The sequence below is a fragment of the Apodemus sylvaticus genome, chromosome 5 (assembly GCF_947179515.1).
Source record: "Apodemus sylvaticus chromosome 5, mApoSyl1.1, whole genome shotgun sequence".
Classification (NCBI taxonomy): domain Eukaryota; kingdom Metazoa; phylum Chordata; class Mammalia; order Rodentia; family Muridae; genus Apodemus; species Apodemus sylvaticus.
Window position 1 is genome coordinate 143,525,400 of NC_067476.1, and position 20,988 is coordinate 143,546,387.

The following is a 20,988-nucleotide window of genomic DNA, read 5'->3' on the forward strand; positions in this document are numbered from 1 at the left end:
TTTAAAAAAGCAAATGACTAGATAAAATATAAAAGACTGAGGGGTGGCATTAGCTCTTTGTCCGTGCAGACATGAATAGTCTGCTCTTTTGAATTTAAGATTTCCTCTCACTCCTTATAGTAGACAGATCTTCTTCCATTCTGTCCTGATGGTGGTGATAATAACCCAGGTGTAGTCTGAGTGAAGGCTCAGTGCCGCATATCCCTCCACCTTCCTTCCATCACGCAGCCAGTCACTGACACTGCCAAATCAAAAGGCTGGTTAAATCTGTTGGGAAATCTTTCATTGCCTTCAGAGTGTAAATGCCACAGTTGATGGACTCCTGGACATAGAGTTGTTTTCTTGGGAGTCTCTCCACAATTCTAATTAGCTAATTGTCAAGTTTTTCTGTGTTTTATTCTTTCAGCTTTGTATTTTACTTTAGATAGCAAACATCACTCTCTTTCATAGAGAACTTTATGTTGGGTTTCTAGTGGCTTCTGAACCTTGACAGGGGTGGGGTGGGGGGAGCACTAGATCAGAATCTAGAGGAGAGGGAGACCCATTCTGTCTCCCAGAAGGAAATTGCATAGTCTGTGTCAAACCATAGATAAACATGAAACCAGGCAGCTAGTGAAGTTACGACAATCAACAATTCTGGTCGTGGTTTAAGATAGTCCCTTCTGAGAGTAAAGCCTTTTTGTGAAAGGAACTGGCGATTGAAGAAGAGAAATATGAGTATAAGAGGGGAGCAGTCGGGGGCCTGGACAATTTGTGAAGAGATATAACTTGTATGGACCTAGGCACTGGAGACCCTGTGGGAACCTGGGTTTCATCCGAAGGGAATAACCAGTTCTCCTGTTCACCCATGGACTGCACATGTGCCAAGATGGGTACGCTTGCGCCGCCCGGCTGGAGGTGCTGCTCAGGAGCAAGGCTTTCCCTGAAGGGCAGGAGCCTGCATCCTTTCCTCCGGGACTTGCCCTCCAGAGAGGGCTGCAGCAAGCAAAGACTTAATGGAGAGTGTGGGAAGGCTTAGAGGAAGGAGACTCACAGCTCACCATGCTTATGTTGAAACAAACCAAGAAGAGAGTATTAATAACGTTAATATGACCATATATTTATTGATAATGTATGAATAGCGTCAAATGCATAAGTTCTTTCTGAACTCCAGACACTCCAGCTAGCCTCCTGAAGTCTGTTGGGCATTGTGCTCTTTGACTGTGGTCATAGTGCTAGGGAGATATTTGTTCTTCAGAAAATGCTTGCCCTTTACTTAGATTCCTTAGAGGAAGTTACCTTTTCCTATACAGAGAGCTGTTTCTAGGTCTATTAAGTGGTGTGAGAGGTTTGATTTTGTATCTGGTTGCAGAGAAGCTATTAGTAAAGGTGACTGTGGAAGAGACTCATACGGTTTCCCCTTTGTGCGCCCTTTTTCCTTTAAGTAGAATTAGGATTCATTTAGAAATGATGCCTTTGTAAAACCATTTTTATGCTTTTGAGTGTCATGGTTGACACTACTATACCACTCTTCCCCTAAACTACAAGCAAGGTCAAAGAGAAAGCCGATGGAAAATGTGTAATGCTTTGTATCGTAAATAGTGGAAACCTAGAAATGGAAAAGAGGACTGTGGAAGGGACCGGTGTTACTAACAGCTGAGGTCAGGCTACAGTGTGGGGCCTGAGGCAGGGCGGACTGCAAAGGTAAAAGCCAAAGGTACTGGAACAGCCTTCAGACTTCACTGTCAGAACAAAGGGACTGTTTCTTCTGACAGATGTGACTCTTAGGCCAAGCAGGTGCTTAAAGCTCACAAGTCTTAGTCTGAGCAGGTTGATTAGCGTTCCGTCCTGTCATTTTGGATGAACCGTGGTGTGCATCTGTTCCTCAGAGCTGTCAGGTTGGGGAGGGAAAGGTGGAGGAGAGAAGCTGCTTGTAAAGCTTTAAAGTAAAACAAAACAAGAGGTCGGGTCGGGTCGGGTCGGGTGCCTGCAGTCTCACCTCCTAGCCCAGCAGCTTTGTGCATCACGTCATGGCGTGTGTCCATAAAGGGGCCGGCCGTGGTCTCCAAAGACTGCCAAAAGGACTGGGCTCTAGGTGACTTCCTGCCTAGAGATTTCTTTGTAGGTTGAGGTGAAATTATATAACAGAGTAAACCATTTGCAAGAGCGTACACTTCGGTGACATTCAGTACTTCCTAGTACAGAGCAGCTGTCCTCTGTAAAGGCTCAAGCATTTCCTCGTGCAGAGGGAACCCCATGCCTGTTAGGCAGTCACTCTCGTGCCCTCACCCTCTCTGCCCCTGGGAACCACTGATATGCTTGCTGTCTAGACAGAGCTTCTCCCGGGGATTTTACAGACTCGTGTCTCTGCTTTCATTTAGGTAATAATTTGAGGTTTATCCACACCGTTCCATGTACTAGTACTTCGTTCCTACTCTAAGGATAAATGTTAGTGCAAATATTGATAATTATTGCAATAGTAGTAGCTAATACCTGTTTTGTGGATCTGCCACAATTTGTTCATTATTATTGAATGGTATCTCAGTCACATCCATTTTTTGGTTACTGTGAACAATAAATAATGCTGCTGCAGATAGTCACATATAAGTTTTTGTAGATATGTTTTCATTTCTCTTGGGTGTGTTATACTAGGGTTGAGGTTGCTAGATCACGTAGTGATTCTGTATTTAACCATTTGACACCCACATGCCAAACTGTTGCCCACAGCGGCTGCCTCATTTTCCGCTTCAGTTCTTCACATTCCTACTAATGCTTACCACTTCTTTCCCCACCCAGCCTGGGACTGTGAGCTTGTACCTGTGGTGACTAACTTGTGTCTCAGAATCACAGTAGTGATGATTCTAATGGCCTTCGCTGTCCTCGGTGGAAGCATGTCTGGTCAGGTCCCTTCGTACACTCTCTGGTTGGGTTGTTTGCAGTTTGAGTCCACGTGTTCTTTATGTATTTGGATAGTTATGTTCTTACCAGACAAAGCTTGCATGCATTTTTCCTACTGTGAAAGTTATTTTTATTTTAATGAGTTCCAATTTTACTCTAATTTTTCATGTTGATCTTATTTTGGGTGTTGCATCTAAGAAACCATTGGCCAATTCTAGGACATTAAGATTCTTCATTGTGCTTTTTAGGAGTTTTAGTGTCTGAGCTCTTACATTTAAGTTGTCATCAATTCTAAGTTAGTTCTGTATATGGTGTGAGGAAGAGACAGTAAAGCTGTTCATTTGCCCAGCAGGATTTGTTAAAGTGACTGGTTTTCCTTCAACTGAATGTGTGATACCCTTGTCAAAAATAATTTGCCATAGATGTGTGCATTCTCAGGTGTGCTCCACTGATGTCTGTGCCTACTGATGGCACCTCACTTTAGTGTCCAGCTCTGTAGGAAAGTGAGAAGCACATGTCTTCAGTCTGTTTTTCCCCCTGTTGTTTTGTGTAAGAGCTCTTAAAATTCCATATGAATTAAAGAATTTGCTATCACCTTTTCAATATCTGCAAAAGAAAAAAAAAGCCATTTGAGTTTTGCTAGTAGTTCCATTTAATCCTTATAGGTGGTGGAGTCTTGTTTCTTAGTCTGTGAATAAAAGCTGGATGACCTTACACTAAGCCCGCTTTAATCTCTTCAGCAGAATTTTAATAAACATAGCAGAGTGTCCCTTACTGGTGTGTTTGGCATTGTAGAAGCCCCATCTAGGCACCGTAAGTCTCCTTGGTCACAGATTGAGAGTATAAATGTCACTTTTTGCAGCCAGTATACTCCTCATCTCTAGAAGGCTTGCATATGTATCCTCTGTGAAGTTACCAGGGTGCCCACATTACAAAAAAGAGTGACATGGATGCCTGGATATCCATGTAACAGAATAATTGAGCTAAAGGAATTTTAGAGGTCATGAGGTTTGATTTTTGAATTGGTGAAGGAACTCAGACCCAGAGGAAGCTAGCCACAGGGCAGGAAGAGGATACAGGACACACATCTGGTAACTTTCCATTCAGGTTTGTAAGGTTTTGTTCTTGAAAATTCATTCCTTGAAACAAACAACAGGAAGGCATCTTATTCTTCCATGAGAGTAGCCAGAGTGGAGCCATTTAGACAATTCCTAAAGCATCTTGTTGTGGAACAATGATACCTCACGCAGGGAGGTAGCTGTGACTCAGGCAAGCAATCTGCCCTGCTCCTTGCTGCCCTCTGTCGCCTATGTGCATGCTCTGGTGGCAAGGGAGAAATGACTCCATGAACTGGCTGTTGCCGTTTCTCTGCATTTGTAGGCACCTCTTTCTGGCCTGTAATGAGTCTTTAAGAACTTGACTTCAGACAGCACAGTTGGGAGGGCAGGATGATGTAGAATCCAGCCTTGCCGTGTGACTCCTTGTACTTCTGTGCACTGCAGGTTTTAACAACTCGAGAAATTCTTTGGCTACAGTCAAGGGACTTTTAGACCACACTGATGGCCTATTGGTTTTGGCAGCATCTCTTTTTCAGGGTGCAGATGCTTAGAAACAGTTGTTTCAACAATGGGACAAACAGTAGGTGGAGATAGAGAGTTCCTTTGTCAGCTTTGAAATACATTCTTCCTCTTTCACACATGATCAAAACCATTATCTTATCAAACTGTCCCTTAGAGTAAATGCAAGTAATCATAAAAGAACTAGTCTTGTCTTTTACCGAGGAATTAATCTCTAGGTTTATATAAGGAGCTCAGGGTCATAGTGTCTGAGATCTCCTGACCTTAGTGAGTACGGCTGACCTGCCTCCCAAGGAGCTTGTCAGGACAGTGAGTGGCCCGAGATAAACGAGTTGGACCCGAATATCCGCCTTTGCAATGCACAGCCCTGATGCTCCTAGACTAGCATTACCAGCTCTAAGGGCAGTTAGAACAGCTGCTGAAGCAGGCGATTGTGCTTTCTCCTGCCAGGTGGTCATGGGGTCTGGTACTTGGATCCTTTCCATAGCTGGCCATGGCTTGCTTTCTGCCTTGTCTTCCCTGCTTTGATAGGGAAACCTGTCCCATTCCCAGCCCTTCATGTTTTCCTCCAGTCTGTGAGGACTCCTTATTGACTTGGTATGTGAGGTTCTGTGAGTGGCATGGGGCTGGACATTGTGGTATTGGCTTCCTCTTGATCCTTTCCCTTGGCCAACCCTAACAGTTCAGGCCAGATTTACATCTAGCAAGATGTGAGTGGTGTAGGTGCGTGTGGTGCCTTAGGGTTGGGACCCAGGGCCTCACTCATGCTTAGCAGGTGCTGTGCCATCGAGCTGTACCCTAACCCATCATTGGCAGCCTTGAACCCCCTCTGAGCAGCCCTTGGGGATTCTGCCGGAGTAGGCGGCACATACAGTGTGTGTATAGTTGCAAACCGGCTCTACCTCTCCTCCAATTCTTGCCTGCTATTTAGCCATTCTTACTCTCCAAATATTCTGTTCTGTCTTCTTTTCCTCTTTATAAAAATAATAAACCAGAGGAAATGCAGAATATATATATATATATTATATATATATATATATATATATATATATATATTATATATATATATATATATATATATATATATATATATATATCTTATAATCTCATTAGTTTATAACCTACAAAGAATTATTTTAATTTTGATCTATTTCTTTCTGTTGAATTTAAAGTGGAGAGCCAAGTGTGCTAGAGAGACCTGTAATTCCAACAGTGAGAAGGTGTGAGCCTGGGCTGTATGTGCTGAGACACATTTTTCCCCACAAAGAGAAATTTGTGAAATAAATGGTGATGTGTAGAGTTTTAAAATCTTGGGTTTGTTTGTTTACTTTGCATAATGACTTTCCTTGCTAAGAGAAGCTCTGAGCAGTTTAGATGCCTCCAGTTCCTTGTGAGGATTTCTTCATTCTGCCTCCATTTTATCCTGTACCTCCTCTGGTAACTGGTGTTTTGATGGTTTTCCTGTAGATTTCTAGAGCTGTTTCTGTGTGTCTTCTGCATACTGAAGGGTGTTTGTTTCAGGGTCTTCCCCTACTCTGCATTCCTGTCTTAGGAGCTGTCATTCTCTTCTGAAACTTACAGATGCAGCCCCCACTCCAAGTTAAGGAGAGTTTTGTTAAGTAGATAGTGAAGAGTTAACTAGGCAGAATGGGCTGGCTTTAGGCTTCTAAGTGATCTTGTTTGCATTAGTGATAGCTGTGGGAAATGGCATATACTTAGAACACTGACTTGAGTGAGTTTTAAGAGCAGAGTTCAGATGACAGACATTTGAGCTGTGGTGGCTAACTCTGTTTGCCCCAGTGTGTGCTATTTTAGTCTGTATAAATGCCCTGCTGTTAATTTGGACCTCTACTCTTATTCAAGCTGGTACTTCCGGAAAGGGGAACTTGCAGGCTAGTTGTGTGCTTTGCAGTCTAGAAGTTACATCTCTGCTTCTTTCTGTAATGCCAGGTGTACACAGCTGTAATCCCTGAATTCAGAAGGCTGAGGCAGGATTTTGTTTCTTTTCTTTTCTTTCTTTCTTTTTTTTTTTCTTTTTGATTTGTTTTTTTCGAGACAGGGTTTCTCTGTATAGCCTGCATCCTCTGTATAGCGTGTGCCACCATCGCCCGGCTTGAGGCAGGATTTTGATATGAGCTCAAGACTAGCCTTAAGCCTTAAGATGAGACTACCTTTAAAAAAAAAAATAAAAGAGCTGGACAGCAGTGGCACATACCTTTAATCCCAGCACTCAGGAAGCGGAGGCAGGTGGATTTCTGAGTTCGAGGCCAGCCTGGTCTACAGAGTGAGTTCCAGGACAGCCAGGGACAAACCACGGAGAAACCCTGTCTCAAAAAAACAAAAAGTAAGGAGTGGGGCAGATGGCTCGCTCAGTGGTTGCAAGTGTGCACTGCTCTTGCAGAGTACCATTTCATGACCCAGCACCTACATGGGGCTCACCCACCTCCTGTTCTTTGAGGGGACCCACATTCAGTTCCTAGCATCCATTGTCTGGCAGCTCATAACGGCCTGTGATGCTTTAGCAGACAGACACCCAGTCTGGCTTCCCAGGGATATCTGCACTCATGTGTTCTCCTCCCTGCCCCACTGTATATATAATTTTAAAATAATAATTAAAATTTTAAATTAAATAAAAAGCCTGCCTGTAACTCCTTCTCTAGGGGATCTGACCCCCTTCTCTAGCTTCCTTGGGCAGCTACACTCAGACACCCCATCACCCAGACCACAGTGTTAGAACTAAATGAAAGAGTTCAACAGAAGGAAGGGCTTAAAACAAGGCCAGAACTAGTCTTTCGTGTAGGACCACTTCCTGGTTACTACAAGGAGTAAAAATGAAATTTAAGATGGCTCCGTGTACCATTCATCAGGTACTAGCCAGGTCATTGTGGCTCCGCCCACCTCCTTGTTTATTCGTTTCATGTTTTGGATTCGTTATCTTGAATTATTATTTGGAGAAAAGTGTGGTTAAGTTTCTTTTTTAAATTTAGCACACACAGTAACTTTGTAAATTTCAACACAGCAAAATTACCAGCAGGGAAGGCCTCAATACCCTTGAGAATACCCTTGAGCCCAGCATACTGGCCATGAGTGGGCGGGTGCGGTTCTCCATGCTGTCCCTGGTGGTTGCTTTGTTCACAGTGTTTACTTCTGATGGGCATAGCCTGGCTGGGAGTTGTTTCTATAGAGTTAGACCTGCCCTACTATGACGCCTTGCAGGATGCTGCATAGCTGCGTGGCTCTTCCAGACCTTCCAGGGTCCTGCCATTGTGGCTGCTGTAGCCTTTGAGCTTTGATATGTTTTTTGTTGTTGTTGTTGTTGTTAAAATTTATTTTTTATTTATGTCTGTTTATATATATGCATATGTATGTGTGTGTGTGTTTGTGTGTCTTTGTGAATTTATGTGCATTTATGTATATGCAGTAGTCCTTGGAAGCCAAAAATAGGGCATTAGATCCTAAGAGCTGAAGTTCTAAGTGACTGTGAGGCACCTGGTGTGGGTGCTGGGGACCAAACCCATGTCCTGGAAGAGCAGCAATTCCTCTCAAAGGCTGGTCCAGCCGCCTCTCCAGTTATTTGATTTTTGTCATTTGTAAAGTAAGTTTTAGTCTGGGGTAGTTCTCAGTCTGTCTCATGACTGTACCCTCTGACCCTCTCTGTAGCATTTGATACTGTGTCTTCATAGAACCTGCTGTTGCCACAAGCTCCTAGTTTCTCAGATTGACCTGTGATGGTTTGTGTATGCTCAGCCCAGGGAGTGGCACTATTAGAGAGGTGTGGCCTTTTAGGAGAAGGTGTGTCACTGGGCGTGGGCTTTGAGACCCTCATCCTAGGTGCTGGAAACAGTCCTGGCTTCCTTTGGATGAAGATGTAGAACTCTTAGCTCCCCCCAGCACCGTGCCTGCCTGCCTGCACACTGCCATGCTTCCCGCCTTGATGACAATGGACCGAATCTCTGCACCTGTAAGCCAGCCCCAATTAAATGTTGTCCTTTATAAGAGTTGCCGTGGTCATGGTGTCTCTTCACGGTAATGGAAACCCTGACTAAGACACCCTCTTTAGCTCAGCATCAGGGCTGGTCATAACCTGATGGAGTTCTAAGCGTGGTTAAGTCTTTAGCAGGGACCTTCCTCCAGTCAGAGGCGGTTCTCATGTGGTCTAGGTTCACTTTGTAGACCAGTTTCTTCTGCTCTTCAAGCCTATAGATGGATGATTTGGAATGTGGCGCCACTTAGTTGAAAACTTCTGCTTTTGTTTTTGTTTTAGATTTGGAGGTAGGCTTTTGAGAAGAAAGGATGCCTCTAGTCAAAGGGCCTTTCATACACTCAAGACAGTGTCTGATAATTTGCTTGACTATAAAGACAGTTGAATAGTTTATGAGAAGAGGATTTTGTATTTCATTAATAATTCTTTTTCTTCAAATCTACATGTCTCTTAACATATAAATCAGAAAGATTAAATAGTGCTCATAATGTAATAATTACTAGGTGGACTGGACGTTCTTTTTGCCTCAGATCTGTTCATTCATACCAGTTCTGTCCAGTTTAGTCACCCACAGTACAGCCATAGTTTCTATTCCTGTTACAGGTCTATAATTTCAGGGAAAGATGGAGGTTAACCTGAGCTACATAAAACCTTGTCTTTTTTAAAAAAAAGTTAGTATTTCAATTTTCTTGGTATTGTATACTGTGAAGGGTCCCATTGCACGAGGACATGCCTTCTGAAGGACCTGGGGTCTTCAGTGTGTTTTATAGATCTCTGTCATTCTGCTGGCATGCGGTTTGTCTGTCTGCTTTTGTTTCTGTTTTCACCTCTGAGGAACTGGAGCTGTGATGTGGGACCGCCTGTGTCTCCAGCTCTCCTTTTCTTTTCTTTTTTGTTTTGAAGCAGGGTTTTACTAAGACACCCAGGCTGGCCTTGAATTCCCTCTTCAATTGAGGCTCACCTTAAACTCCTTTGTAGTTCAAACCGCCCTTGGATTTAGGACCCTGTTATTTCAGTTTCCCAAGTAGCTGGGATTACAGGGCTAGCACTTCACATTGTAAATGTCTTGTTGGTTTTTTTTCCCCCACCACATTAAAATTATCAGGAATTGCCTAGTCTTAAAAGTAATTTTGTTTTTTATCCTTTACAAGTTCTCAGTGTATGTATAGACGTGTAACTTTGTATTCTTGCCTTGTTTGTGAAAAATCTCTATCAGATTTGTTTGTTGGGTTTTTTTTTTTTTAAATTATTTTCTTTTTTATGGGTATGCATGTTTTGTCTCCACCTGGGCATTGCATTCATGCCTGGTGCCCACAGTGGTCAGAAGAGTGTGTCAGATTCCCTGGAACTGAGTTACAGATGGTTGTGAGCACTCTATTGGTGCTAGGAATTGAACCCAGATCCTCAGAAAGAGCAGCAGGTCCCAAGCCAAGATGGTCCAAGCCATCTCTCAGGTCCCAAGACTGGGGTTTTTGTTGTGACAATAGAAACACTTGAGGGTTCCCAGAGGAAAAAGAAGGGCCCAGAAAAAGTTTGTATATGTTTTAGTGTTTAAAAGGCCAGCTGTCATGTGACAGATGGGTGCTGTCTGGTGGATGGATGTCAGAGGACATTCCTCTGTGCTCACTTACCATTTGTCCTTTTAGAAGGTTCTGTATGCATGCTTCTCAGTGGCTTCAGTGATGAGCTGACCAGTCCTCAAATGTGGGGGATGCAGCCACAGTGTTTTCTCCTTGTATCTTCCCCAGCATCTTACTCAGCAGCTCCAGCCCTGCTCTGATACCCAGACTGTATCGTTTTGAAATGTGGTAGCTGCCCTGGAGCTGTCAGGGAGAAGGGGACAGGTTAGTGATGATTTTTGTTCTACATGGATCGATGACAGAAAATTTAAAGCAGCATTCTTATTTCCAGTGTGAAGATGTAAGTGCTATTCTTTCAACCAGATGACGGTTGAACAGATGTGCTTGCTGAGGTTCTGATTGTAAGAGCAGGCCCTGTGGGCGTACAGAGGAGGAACCTTCTGGAGGCATGAGAGGGCTTGGGCTAGGTTAAACCTTATCCAGGTGAAAGTTTACTTCCTTTTTTCTCTTTCCACTTCCTGGGGCTGGCATTGGAACTGGGGCCCTGTGCATGCTGGGTAAGTGCTCTACTACAGAGGCATGAAAGCCAGCTGCTCCATGTTACAAAGTAGCTCTTGGAGTTACTTCAGCGTGGTACTGCCATTATTAAAAGCAAGGCCCTTCATGACTGCATTACACATGATTCTCTCTAGGAGGAGCGGTGCACAGCAACATGTGATAAATGAGACAGCCGTGGTGCCCCATAGCTGCTTCTTGGCATTCAGGCCACCCCAGTGTTAGGACTTATGTAAATACTCCAGCCAGGGAGAGAACGCTCGGATTCGGGTCAGCATCTCTTTCGTGAGTTGCTAGAGGAAACACAATTTTGTTTGTTTTGAAAATGAAATTCCTGTAGAAAGGTCTCTGTACTGTCAGCCCCTGTCATTTTTAACCCTCTTATCCCAGAGCTCATCTGCAGCATGTCAGGTCTGACTTACTGCCCTGGCCATAAAAGGCAAAGAATGTGGAAGGCCCTGCTCCCTCAGTGCTTTGTTCCTTGTGCCATGCTGCCTGCATTCAGTGTGTTAGCCAGCGCAGTTAGTGCACTTTCTCCTGGAGTTTGTGGCTGTGAGGCAAGACTCCAAAGCTTTGCCAAGAGCATAAATCCTAGACATTATCTCAGAACACACCTTAGGCTCTCTCTATTGGAAACATTACTTGGCAGCCACAGAGATCTAGAAGTTCATCACAGCCCTCTGGATCTTAACTCCAGTGGTGGTGGAAGGTCAGATGTGATTTGACCTGTTTCAGGTTTCTGCACTGGTGTTCAGTGGGCAGGCTGGCAGCTGCAGCTAGGGGCAGTAGGAAGGGAAGGGATGGGGCTGTTGTTGGGTTTGCCTTGGCTTCTGTACTGGATGGTTTTGAGTGTCAACTTAACAGAGGCTGGAGTTATCACAGAGAAAGGAATGTTCAGTTGAGGAAATGCTTCCATGAGATCCAGCTGTGGGGCATTTTCTCAATTAGTGATCAAAGGGGGAGGGCCCCTTGTGGGTGGTACCATCCCTGGGCTGGTATTCTTGGGTTCTATAAGAGAGCAGGCTGAGCAAGCCAGGGGAAGCAAGCCAGTAAGAAACATCCCTCCATGGCCTCTGCATCAGCTCCTGCTTCCTGACCTGCTTGAGTTCCAGTCCTGACTTCCTTTAGTGATGAACAGCAATGTGGAAATGTAAGCTGAAGAAACCCTTTCCTCGCCAACTTGCTTCTTGGTCATGATGTTTGTGCAGGAATAGAAACCCTGACTAAGGCAGCTTCTCAGGGAAGGCACCAGTGAAGACCAAGAGCAACAAAGACCTTGTGTTGTGACTGGGAGGGAGGCTGCCAGAGAGACCGTGGCCAGCCAAGCACTGCAGCAACAGCATCCTGGGGTGTCCATGGCGTGACTCCTAATCTCTTAAATGCATGGACCAAACAGGGAGTAGTAGACTCCAGTGCTTGTGTCAGGATCACACACAAGCATAGGAGACTCTAAACAAATAGCCTGTGGATTCCGTCCTTGCCTTGTTTGAGTGGCTTTCAGGTGCTAAAGCGACAGGAAAGCTGCACCCTTTGGAAATCAGAATTCTCCTAGTGGGCCTCCTTACAGGAAACCCGTCTGGGTGATAACCACTGTTCTATCACTGCGACCAAAGCAATGCTTAAAAGACAAAGCATTTAACTAAGAGTTTGCCTACAGTTTCAGAGGCTTAGTCCATTCTTCTGACAGCAAACATGGTGGCACACATGTGTTGTGGATAGCCCTGGGCATGTATTTTGATGCTAATTCCACTCCTCAGAGGGGCTGCAGATGAGGAGTTGCCTTGTGAACCTTCTCCCCCACCTTAACTTTTCAAATAAAGGCTTGAGCCAATGATTGGGCAGGAGGAAGTGGGAGGAGCTGAGAGTGTAGGGGAGGAGCTACAGGAGAGGAAGGGAGAGGCCGATGAGAGAGTAGCTGGGGGCCTGGAGAAACCACAAGTTATAGGGGGTAATATAGATTGAAATAGAGTAATATAGTAGGAGATCTGCCCAATCTAGGCTTGTAGCTTGTTTTGTTAAAGGATTGAATTGAGCTTTCTTTTACCGGGGAACTGGGTTGGAAACAAAGTAGTAATACACATGACACTAGAACAATAGCTAAGAGCTATATCCTAATCCTCAGGCAGAGAGAACTGGGCCTAGCATGGGCTTTTGAAACCTCAAAGTCCATCCCCAGTGGAACACTTCCCCTGCAAAGGCCACACCTACAATAAAGCCACACCTCCTAATTCTCCTCTAGTAGTGCTGCTCTCTAGTGACCAGGGACTCAAATATATGAGCCAGAGAGGGCCATTTTTATTCACATCACCACAGGTCGCACTGTGGAGGGGACAGGAGTTGTGAAGTATGCTGTTCTCCAAGGGAGCCTTGCAGCCACAGCTCAAGGACCACACACTGCCAAGAGGAAAGGCATAAGAGTCTGAGTTTCCTGAGCTCTTATTGCCCCGCTTAAAGCCAGAAAACTGGGGCGTTCCCTGGGAGCCGGAGTGGAGGTACACTCCACTACCTTGGGGAGTGTCAGAGAGGATTAGAAATGTGAGCTGAAGCTACACTCAGGGTAGCTTTGCTTGGGCTTGTTCTTGAATGCTTTGTTAGGCTATGGCAGCATTTATAGTTGATTTCATTTGGAAAGCCTGACTCTTCAACAAGGGAAGAGATGGAGTCTGCTCAGTGACCGTAAGAGGGCTAGCTACAGCTTGACTTGTTCCCCTATCTGTCGCTAAGCTGGGTTGTTCAGCTGCCCTATGAGGCCCTCGTTCTAAGGCAGTCTTACTTGCATTTAGGTACTTGGAGGCTGTGCCTGCTTACCTTGTTGATTATTTAACCCTCTTGGCCTGTAAGGCTTTCATTTGTTCTGCTTTTGAGACAAGATCTCTCTGTGTAGCCATGTTGGCCTTGAATTCGTGATCTTCTTGCTTCAGCCCTCCAAGTGCTGTGATAAGTAATTCATTATATCTAGAAAGAGACCATTGGCCTGATGCCTTAGACAAAGGCCATGCAAGTGTTGGTATAGGCAGAGGTGGGGCCTTGGCCTTATAGAACCCAGACTTAAATGTGGCTTCCATTACAGGGATGAAAGTGTTGCCTGAAGCCCAAGTTTGAGGAAGATTTCTATACCTCTGTTTGCTCTCTGTGTTGCTGATTTGTCCTGCTACCGTGCTGGGCACTGTTGGGTGTGGCTGATGTGCAGTGAGGCACGTGTGTCCAGAGCTTCCTGGTTTGATAGAAGAGTCCTCATAGTTAATAGTTTTACATACATCCTCAAGCTTGTCTCCTTGTGTGCGAGATATTTGGCATTGAAGAACTGAGAAATTACTGCTGGGTGTAGTGGTGTACACCTTTAATTTACTTGGGAGGCAGAGGTTTGTGGGTCTCTTGTGAGTTCCAGGACAGCTAGGGCTACATAGTGAGATTCTATCTCAGATCTTCCTAGTCCCCCCCCAAAGGACTGAGAATTAAAGAAAGGTCTTCATGCGGGATGGTGGTGGAGGCAAACAACCTTTATCTCAGCACTCAGGAGACAGAAGCAGGTAGATCTCTGAGTTCAAGGCCAGCCAAGTTTGCAGTTCCAGGAAAGACAGGGCTTATACAGAGAAAATATCTAGAAGAACCAAAATGGAAGGGAGGAAGGGAGGGAGGGAGAGAGAGAGAGGGGGGGGGGAGGGAGGGAGGGAAAGAAAGAAGATGATAGATAGATAGATAGATAGATAGATAGATAGATAGATAGATAGATAGATAGAGTCGGTCTGTCTTCGTGGTAAAGGCTGTACTTCAGGCAGGGAAGGAGGAAATGCGTCTTAAATAGGATGGAGGAGACAGAATCGTTGCTAACTGCTGGCCTGAGTCTTCCAGTGTGTTGGGTGCACTCCTGAAAGAAAGTCTACGCAGCATGATCCAGTCTTGAGAGCCTCCTTATCCTTACAAAATGCCTTGTCAAGGAAACATAGGCCTCTAGGCATTTCTAAGCCTCAGAGCTCACATAGCTCAGTGTTTTCTCATACAGATTTATTAGAAATATTTGTGAGCTAGGGACAGAAAAACCTGCCCCATTTCTATCACTGGGAGTATAACCTAGAGGAATGTAGAAGTCGGATGTGACTTAGTCCATAGAGCAGCGTACTGGGGTCTCCAGTCAGCCATCAGGGGCAGGGGCTGTAGATCAGCGATGTGGGTGGACACCTGTTCTTTGGGCACTAAGTGGATTTTCTCAGGCAGGTGGAGCTCAGCCAGTAGGTAAAGGGGCAGAAGCAGACCTTGCTAGAACCCAGAGAAGCAAGAGACCCTCCAGTATTTTGGGCTCTGACTCATGGTGATAATGGGGCACATTGTACCTTCTCAGTGGAGAGGATATAGGAAGCGTAGATTCTGGGTGAGGCTGGCAGCCTCCTAGACAAATCAGCACAGAGACTTCAAGGACTACAGACCCAGGTGGTGGTGGCAGGTGGGTATTGTGAGCATGTGGAGAACTTGCTGTGAGTGATTGATCTGGGGTGGTCTGTAAGCTTTAACACAGAAAGTGTGCTTTCATCCCTCCTAACACTGTGACCCTTAATACAGCTTCTCTTGTTGTGGTGACCCCAACCATAAAGTTATTTGTGTTGCTACTTTTATAACTGTAATTTTTATACTGTTATGAATTATAATGTAAATATTTTTAGAGATACAGGTTTGCCAAAGGGGTCACAATCCATAGGTTGAAAACTGTTGGTCTAGATGAAGCTCTCAAAAATCTCAGCAGCATGTGAGCACCTATATATATCCATACAACTGAAACATATCACTGATTTTACTTCCTCACTTCATGTGGTGGCCTGCACGTCCTTCCACAGGCTCTCAGCCTTATGGAAAACTGATTGCTTCTTTGATAAAGCTGGACCTTTGGGTGCTTGGCAGCTGCAGTGGTGCTGGTCCTGAGGAGCTCTGTCAGTGTGGTGGGGATGCGGGCAAGTGGGTGGGACTAGCTGGCTGGCATGGGGCAGCCCAGCAGTGTAACCCAGGGTCTCTTTTTCCTTTGTCTTTCTAGGAGTATAAACAGAAGCTTGCTCGAGTAACTCAGGTCCGCAAGGAACTCAAGTCCCACATTCAGAGCTTGCCAGACCTCTCACTGTTGCCTAATGTCACAGGAGGCCTGGCACCTCTGCCCTCTGCTGGTGACCTCTTTTCAACTGACTAGGACAGGTATCATGTCCCAGGTTCCCATGTGTGCCAGAGAAAAGAAGCAAGTCACTGTTGGAGACAGTCCCCTGGCCCGGGCTCCATCTCTTCAGCCAGCATCTGCCTCAGCAATGAAGCGGGAACTCTGACTTCACACTCTCCTCCGGCTCCCTCCTGAGCATGGCTCAGAACTGTGCAGACGACCCAGTGTTTGCTAAGAACACAGACTCTCCCTCCCATTCATGTCTCTTGCCACTGCTGCTTTTCCATCCTTAGCTCTCTTACGCCCATAAGCCATGAGAATCATGTGTACTTCTGGAAGCTTTCAGGAGAAGCTTGCCTCAATGACCGCACGTCATGGAAGTCTGAGCTGGCCTTGACCAGGTTCTGAACAGGCTCCCAGTGAGGATTCAGGCTGCAGGGATCCGGCTTTCCTGGCCACCCTCTGCTCACCAGGTCGGCAGCGCAGCTTTGCCACAAAGAGTTTGCCAAATAGCTGACCTTTCCCGACCTAAACCACCTCTGTTAGAGAGCTGTTGTCATGGTGACCTTTCCTGACCTAAAGCACCTCTGTTAGAGAGGTGTTGTCATGGTGGGTAAGGTTGTTTTGCCAGCATTCTAGAGAATCCAACAATAAGGCTGATCTGAGACAAAGCCACAGCTCAGTACAGAGGGGCTTCTCACCACAGCCTTCCCGGCCACACACTTCCAGGGCCCCCTGGGGCTGGGAAGGGAGCTGTTGGGATAGCATGCCCAGCTGATAAATGCTCCACAGCTGGAGTCTGGGCTCACCCTGGAGCGTACAATAACTAACGCCACCATGTGGACACACATCCAGTCTGCTGACTGAACCTGAGCATCTCTACAGATAGGACACTGAGCGTGCCAGGCAGCCCCTGCCGCTGTGCAGCCATGCTCCCATGCAGAGAGGAGAACTCATACGAAGGACTCACCTCCAGCAGAGGAGGGGACTGGAGGGAGACTAATTTGTGGTTTAATTCCATTATCATGCCAGCTGACATTATGACTGAATGATGTAGTTAAGATTTTTACGTCGAGTGAAGAGTGGGCCCGGACCTGGAAGTGATTGTAATCTGGCTTATTTTTGACATTGGAAAGGGCAGGATTCATTTTGTCCTACTAGTGTAATAGGAATTGTCGCCTGGAGCTGAAGTCCAAAAGCCCTAAGAAGGAATTCAGTAAAGGGGCCTTGGGAAGCTTCATTACTTTACGTGCTGTTTTCAGGATCACACATACACACACACACACACACAAAAAAAAAAAAAAGCACACATCTTTTTTACACGTTAAAGCAAACCTGTGTGTCACCAAGTAGTGAAGCCACCCACCTGCTGTGAGGTGAGACTCGGTTCCACTATGTCCGGCCTGGTCTTTGTGGAAGCTGTTACTCACATCAAATGCAGGCTGCTGTTTGCTTGATCACTCTGCCTTCTTTGTCCCATCGTTTTCTCCAGAGGCTACAGGACAGCACTGACTCAGGTGAAATCCCTGTCTCTGCTGTGGAACAACCCCCACACAGCACACCACTTTACTGTCACACGCATACTCGCATGCAACACCTCCCCAGACACACACTCACATGCACACACCGCTCTTAGCACCTCCTCAGACATTGCTTGCCCATGAAACAGTCCAAAAGACAGGAGCAGCTCTGCTCTGAGGACCGCTCAGTAGACTCAGCTCAAGGCTGCTTTATTCATTGGAGTCTGACCAGCAACCAGTGTGCAGCTCTTACACAGGATCAAGACGTGACCAGGAGCCATTATGTAAATGAATGTGTTGGCCTCTTAACACCTCTTGCTAGCAGACTTCCTGTGAGGAAGTTAGTTTTAATGAAATGCTTCAGTTTTTAATTCTCCCAGTTGTGTGCCCCCCCCCCCAAACCCCTATCTCCTGACCCTATGCTTACTTTCTTTGTTTAACTTAAGTGAAACTTTTGTCCTGAGAGTTGATCTGGTGGGTGGGGTGGGTGACTTCTGGTTTTGTGTTTCTTTAGGGCATCCATAGGCCTCAAGGATCTTTCCTTTAGGATTATATTCCTCAGAAAGTCTTCAGTCTTTCTTTGTTTTTGTTTTTCTTAAAGGATATTTTTAAAGCTTAAATTTGTATATTAATTTAGGATTTTATTTAGAAGTATAGGCTGTCGTTGGTGGCAGCAGTATATTCTGAAATGTCTCATAGATATATATTTTTGAATAAAGATGGTGTTGTTGAACAACAGTATGTGATGTTTCTTCTCCCTGCCTTGTGCAGTGATTAGTGGTCATCAATGGAGAACTCTCTGTATGCACAGAATCTTCCCTTTGTGGCTGGTAGTGGTGCATTCCTAAGACAACAGGATGAGTTTACTCTCCAGGCCTTTCTTGGAGCCTGATTGGCCACTTAGCAGTACACACTGTGGCAAAGAGCGCCAGCTGGGTTTCATCCTTGGGCAGGACTGAAGACTGGCTGGGGTAGGGGCGATGGGACTGGTGGTGCCCCCTCCCCCCGCCACGGGATGGCTTGGGAGGCCTTTGGTTGCAGTGTTTTCAGTCACACCACCAGGCCTGCTGGGAATTGTTTGATTTGCAGTATGGTGAAGCTGCTCTTAGAAAAATGGAAAATAATCAAACACCATCTTTTTAACGTGTTTTCATGGATTTCTGTTCTCCTGGTGTTGACATCCAATGGAAGACCCCATGACTGAATATTGTTGGTTAAAACTCAAATAGAGGAAGGCCCTAGAGACACGGTTCTCTGAAGCAACTGATCTGTCTAGAGATGGTTGTGATCTTCCCCCTAAGTTATGGTGCTGGTACCTCCCAGGTATGGTTACCTGTTTCTCACCATGGAGGGACTTTCTTTTTAGTAATGGTGGTCCATCAAGATCACTTGCCATGCCGGGCAGTGGTGGCTCACACCTGTAATCCCAGCACTCTAGGAGGCAGAGGCAGGCGGATGTTTGAGTTCGAGGCCAGCCTGGTCTACAGAGTGAGTTCCAGGACAGCCAGGGCTATACAGAGAAACCCTGTCTCCAAAAAACCAAAAAAAAAAAAAAAAAAAAATCGTTTGCCACTGAAGTCCAAGTTCACTATCAGGAAAGTGTGTGAGTTTTGCCTGCTTGTATGTATGTGCACCGTGTACATGCCTTGTGCCTGACAAGGCCAGAAGGTGGCATTAGATCCGTTGGAATTGAAATTACAGACGGTTGTGCACTGGGGCTCAAACCTTGGTCTTCTGTAAGAGCCACAAATGCTCTTTACTGCTGAGCCATCTCTCCAGCCCTTCCCCCAGCCCCCACAATGTTCTGGTTTAATAAAGGTTGAGTGTAAAGTGTGAATCTAAATAAACAAGATCTCCTGTGTTCCAGCTTTCCTGACCTCATTAATTCCTTCCCTCCTGCCTATAAATAGTATGTCCATAATTCTCTGTTGATTTCCATTAGCATGGCTCTGAGGTCCTCACAGCTGGAAGATGGAGCAACTCATGAGTTGACAAATCTGCCAAAACACTACCTTGTATGATTAGAGCCTTTAACTCCACAGTGACCTTTCTGGAGCAGGCGCCTCCCCTCCCCCCGCCCCCACCTCAGTTTTCTTGTCTTTGAGAAGTATGGTGCTAGATTATTCCCAGGCTCTCTGCCAGCCTTGAAGCTGAAGATAACTGCTGCCCCCATCGCCTTTGAGAACTCTGGGTAGCATGCCCTGGGGCGCCAGTAACATAAATGTGCTAAGTGAGTAGGGTCTCCCGCACTGCTAGACAGGCTTCAGTGACACCTTAGAGATTTGGGTCTGCAGGGATGAGCACCCGTCAAAATTGCTGAGGCCAGGAAGATGGATGAACACAGTGGCTTGCCAGCTGTCAGCTGTGCTAGGTTTATTTGGGGTCTTTTAGAAAAAGCCATTTTCTGGGCCTGGCTTTGCTCTTTCTCCTGGAATAATTTATCTGACTGAACTTATTTCTTACCACCTCTGTGAGGTTTCCCATTTAAAAATCAGTCTTCCACTCTCAGGCACAGATTCAATTAAGAATCCATTATTCCTCTGCACAGTAGGTTGGGATTCATACAGCTTTATGTAGTGTTGAAAGCCCAGTTTGTTCAATTTTTTTAGACCAATAGTTATTTTGCATTAAAAATGCATTCCCACCACTGCTTTGATAAATATTAAAATTAGCATCACGACTCAATTTGTCTTTTAAAAAAACAAACAAACAAATAAAGGGCGGCTTTGGAAGGCTCTGTCTTGTCTCCTGTGATGACCTTGGGCAGGTCTCCCAGCAGTCACCTGGGCGCTTGGCTGATTTTCATTAGGTTGACCAAATAACTGCTAAGGTCCTTTCAAGGTCTGAAGTTTAATGCCTGGACTTTCAGAAGATTTCTGCCTAGTGAGGATCTTACTAGTGAACTCAGTGCCTGCATAGTGCCCTCCACGGGTTTTAAATGCTGGCTATCTGTGTGAGTCTTAGTTAGCAAACAGATAAGGCAGTTACAAACATCTAATAAGCACAAGGTCTGTCAAGTGGGACTGGGACCAGTTCTGAGACAAATTAGGCCACATTGATGGCCGTGATTATGTTAAATAATGTACGTAGGTATTTACATGCACATGTGATGAGAAATTAAAAGTGTAATGTATTGGAAGGCTGTGTATTATAGATGATATTTATAGTAAAGGGGGTCAAAACCCCATACTCTAACCCTCTCACCTCGGGGTGACACATTAGAACCAAAGAAAGATGTCTGGGCTGAGAATTCTTTCAAGGAGTACCACTGGTCAGTGTGTGGGCTCTCCCAACAGCGAATTGTGGGTGCCAGCAGCCTCTTACTGAGATATAAGGAGTCCATGAGCTCAGAGTACCTGTAGGGTGGCAGTCCAGTGGACTGTGATGTTCTCTGCCTGGCAAAAGCTAAGTGATGCTGTGCCAGTAGCAGGTGCACAGATGAAGGATCAGAGAAAAGGTGTGTCCCAGCCTGGTGAGGCCTCCACACCTCGGGTCTGTGAGGGTAGATGGGGCGGGGGGAGTGGTGCCCACATTCTGGCATGCTCTGTCAGGATATGCTGGGGAAGGACCATCAGTGACTAAGAGCCAGGGAGAGGACATCACTCTGGAAGACTCTGGGATGGTGTAAGCTTAGGGGACTGGGAGAAGAAGGTGAGTACACCCCAGAGGAAGCGGTGATGCTTTGGTCAGGCAGGCGGTGTCATTTCCCTAGCCCCACTCAGTCCCTGGAGGGGTTAGAGCCTGAAAGGAGGTCTCCCTG

At 45.7% G+C, this 20,988-nt stretch overlaps 1 protein-coding gene across 3 annotated transcripts in view; it reads left to right on the forward strand.

Annotated features, from left to right (window-relative positions):
* Positions 1 to 17,632, forward strand: part of Rprd1b (regulation of nuclear pre-mRNA domain containing 1B) — a 47,734-nt gene extending 30,102 nt beyond the window's left edge. For 2 of the 3 annotated variants that reach the window (XM_052184147.1, XM_052184148.1), the window contains exon 7: positions 15,595 to 17,632. In XM_052184147.1, coding sequence (XP_052040107.1) covers positions 15,595 to 15,744 — 150 coding nt within the window. In that variant the 3' untranslated portion in view covers positions 15,745 to 17,632. Of the gene's footprint in view, positions 1 to 10,184; positions 10,281 to 15,594 lie in introns of all 3 variants that reach the window. The other variant, XM_052184149.1, reaches the window with a different exon arrangement.
* Positions 17,633 to 20,988: the final 3,356 nt, after the last annotated feature.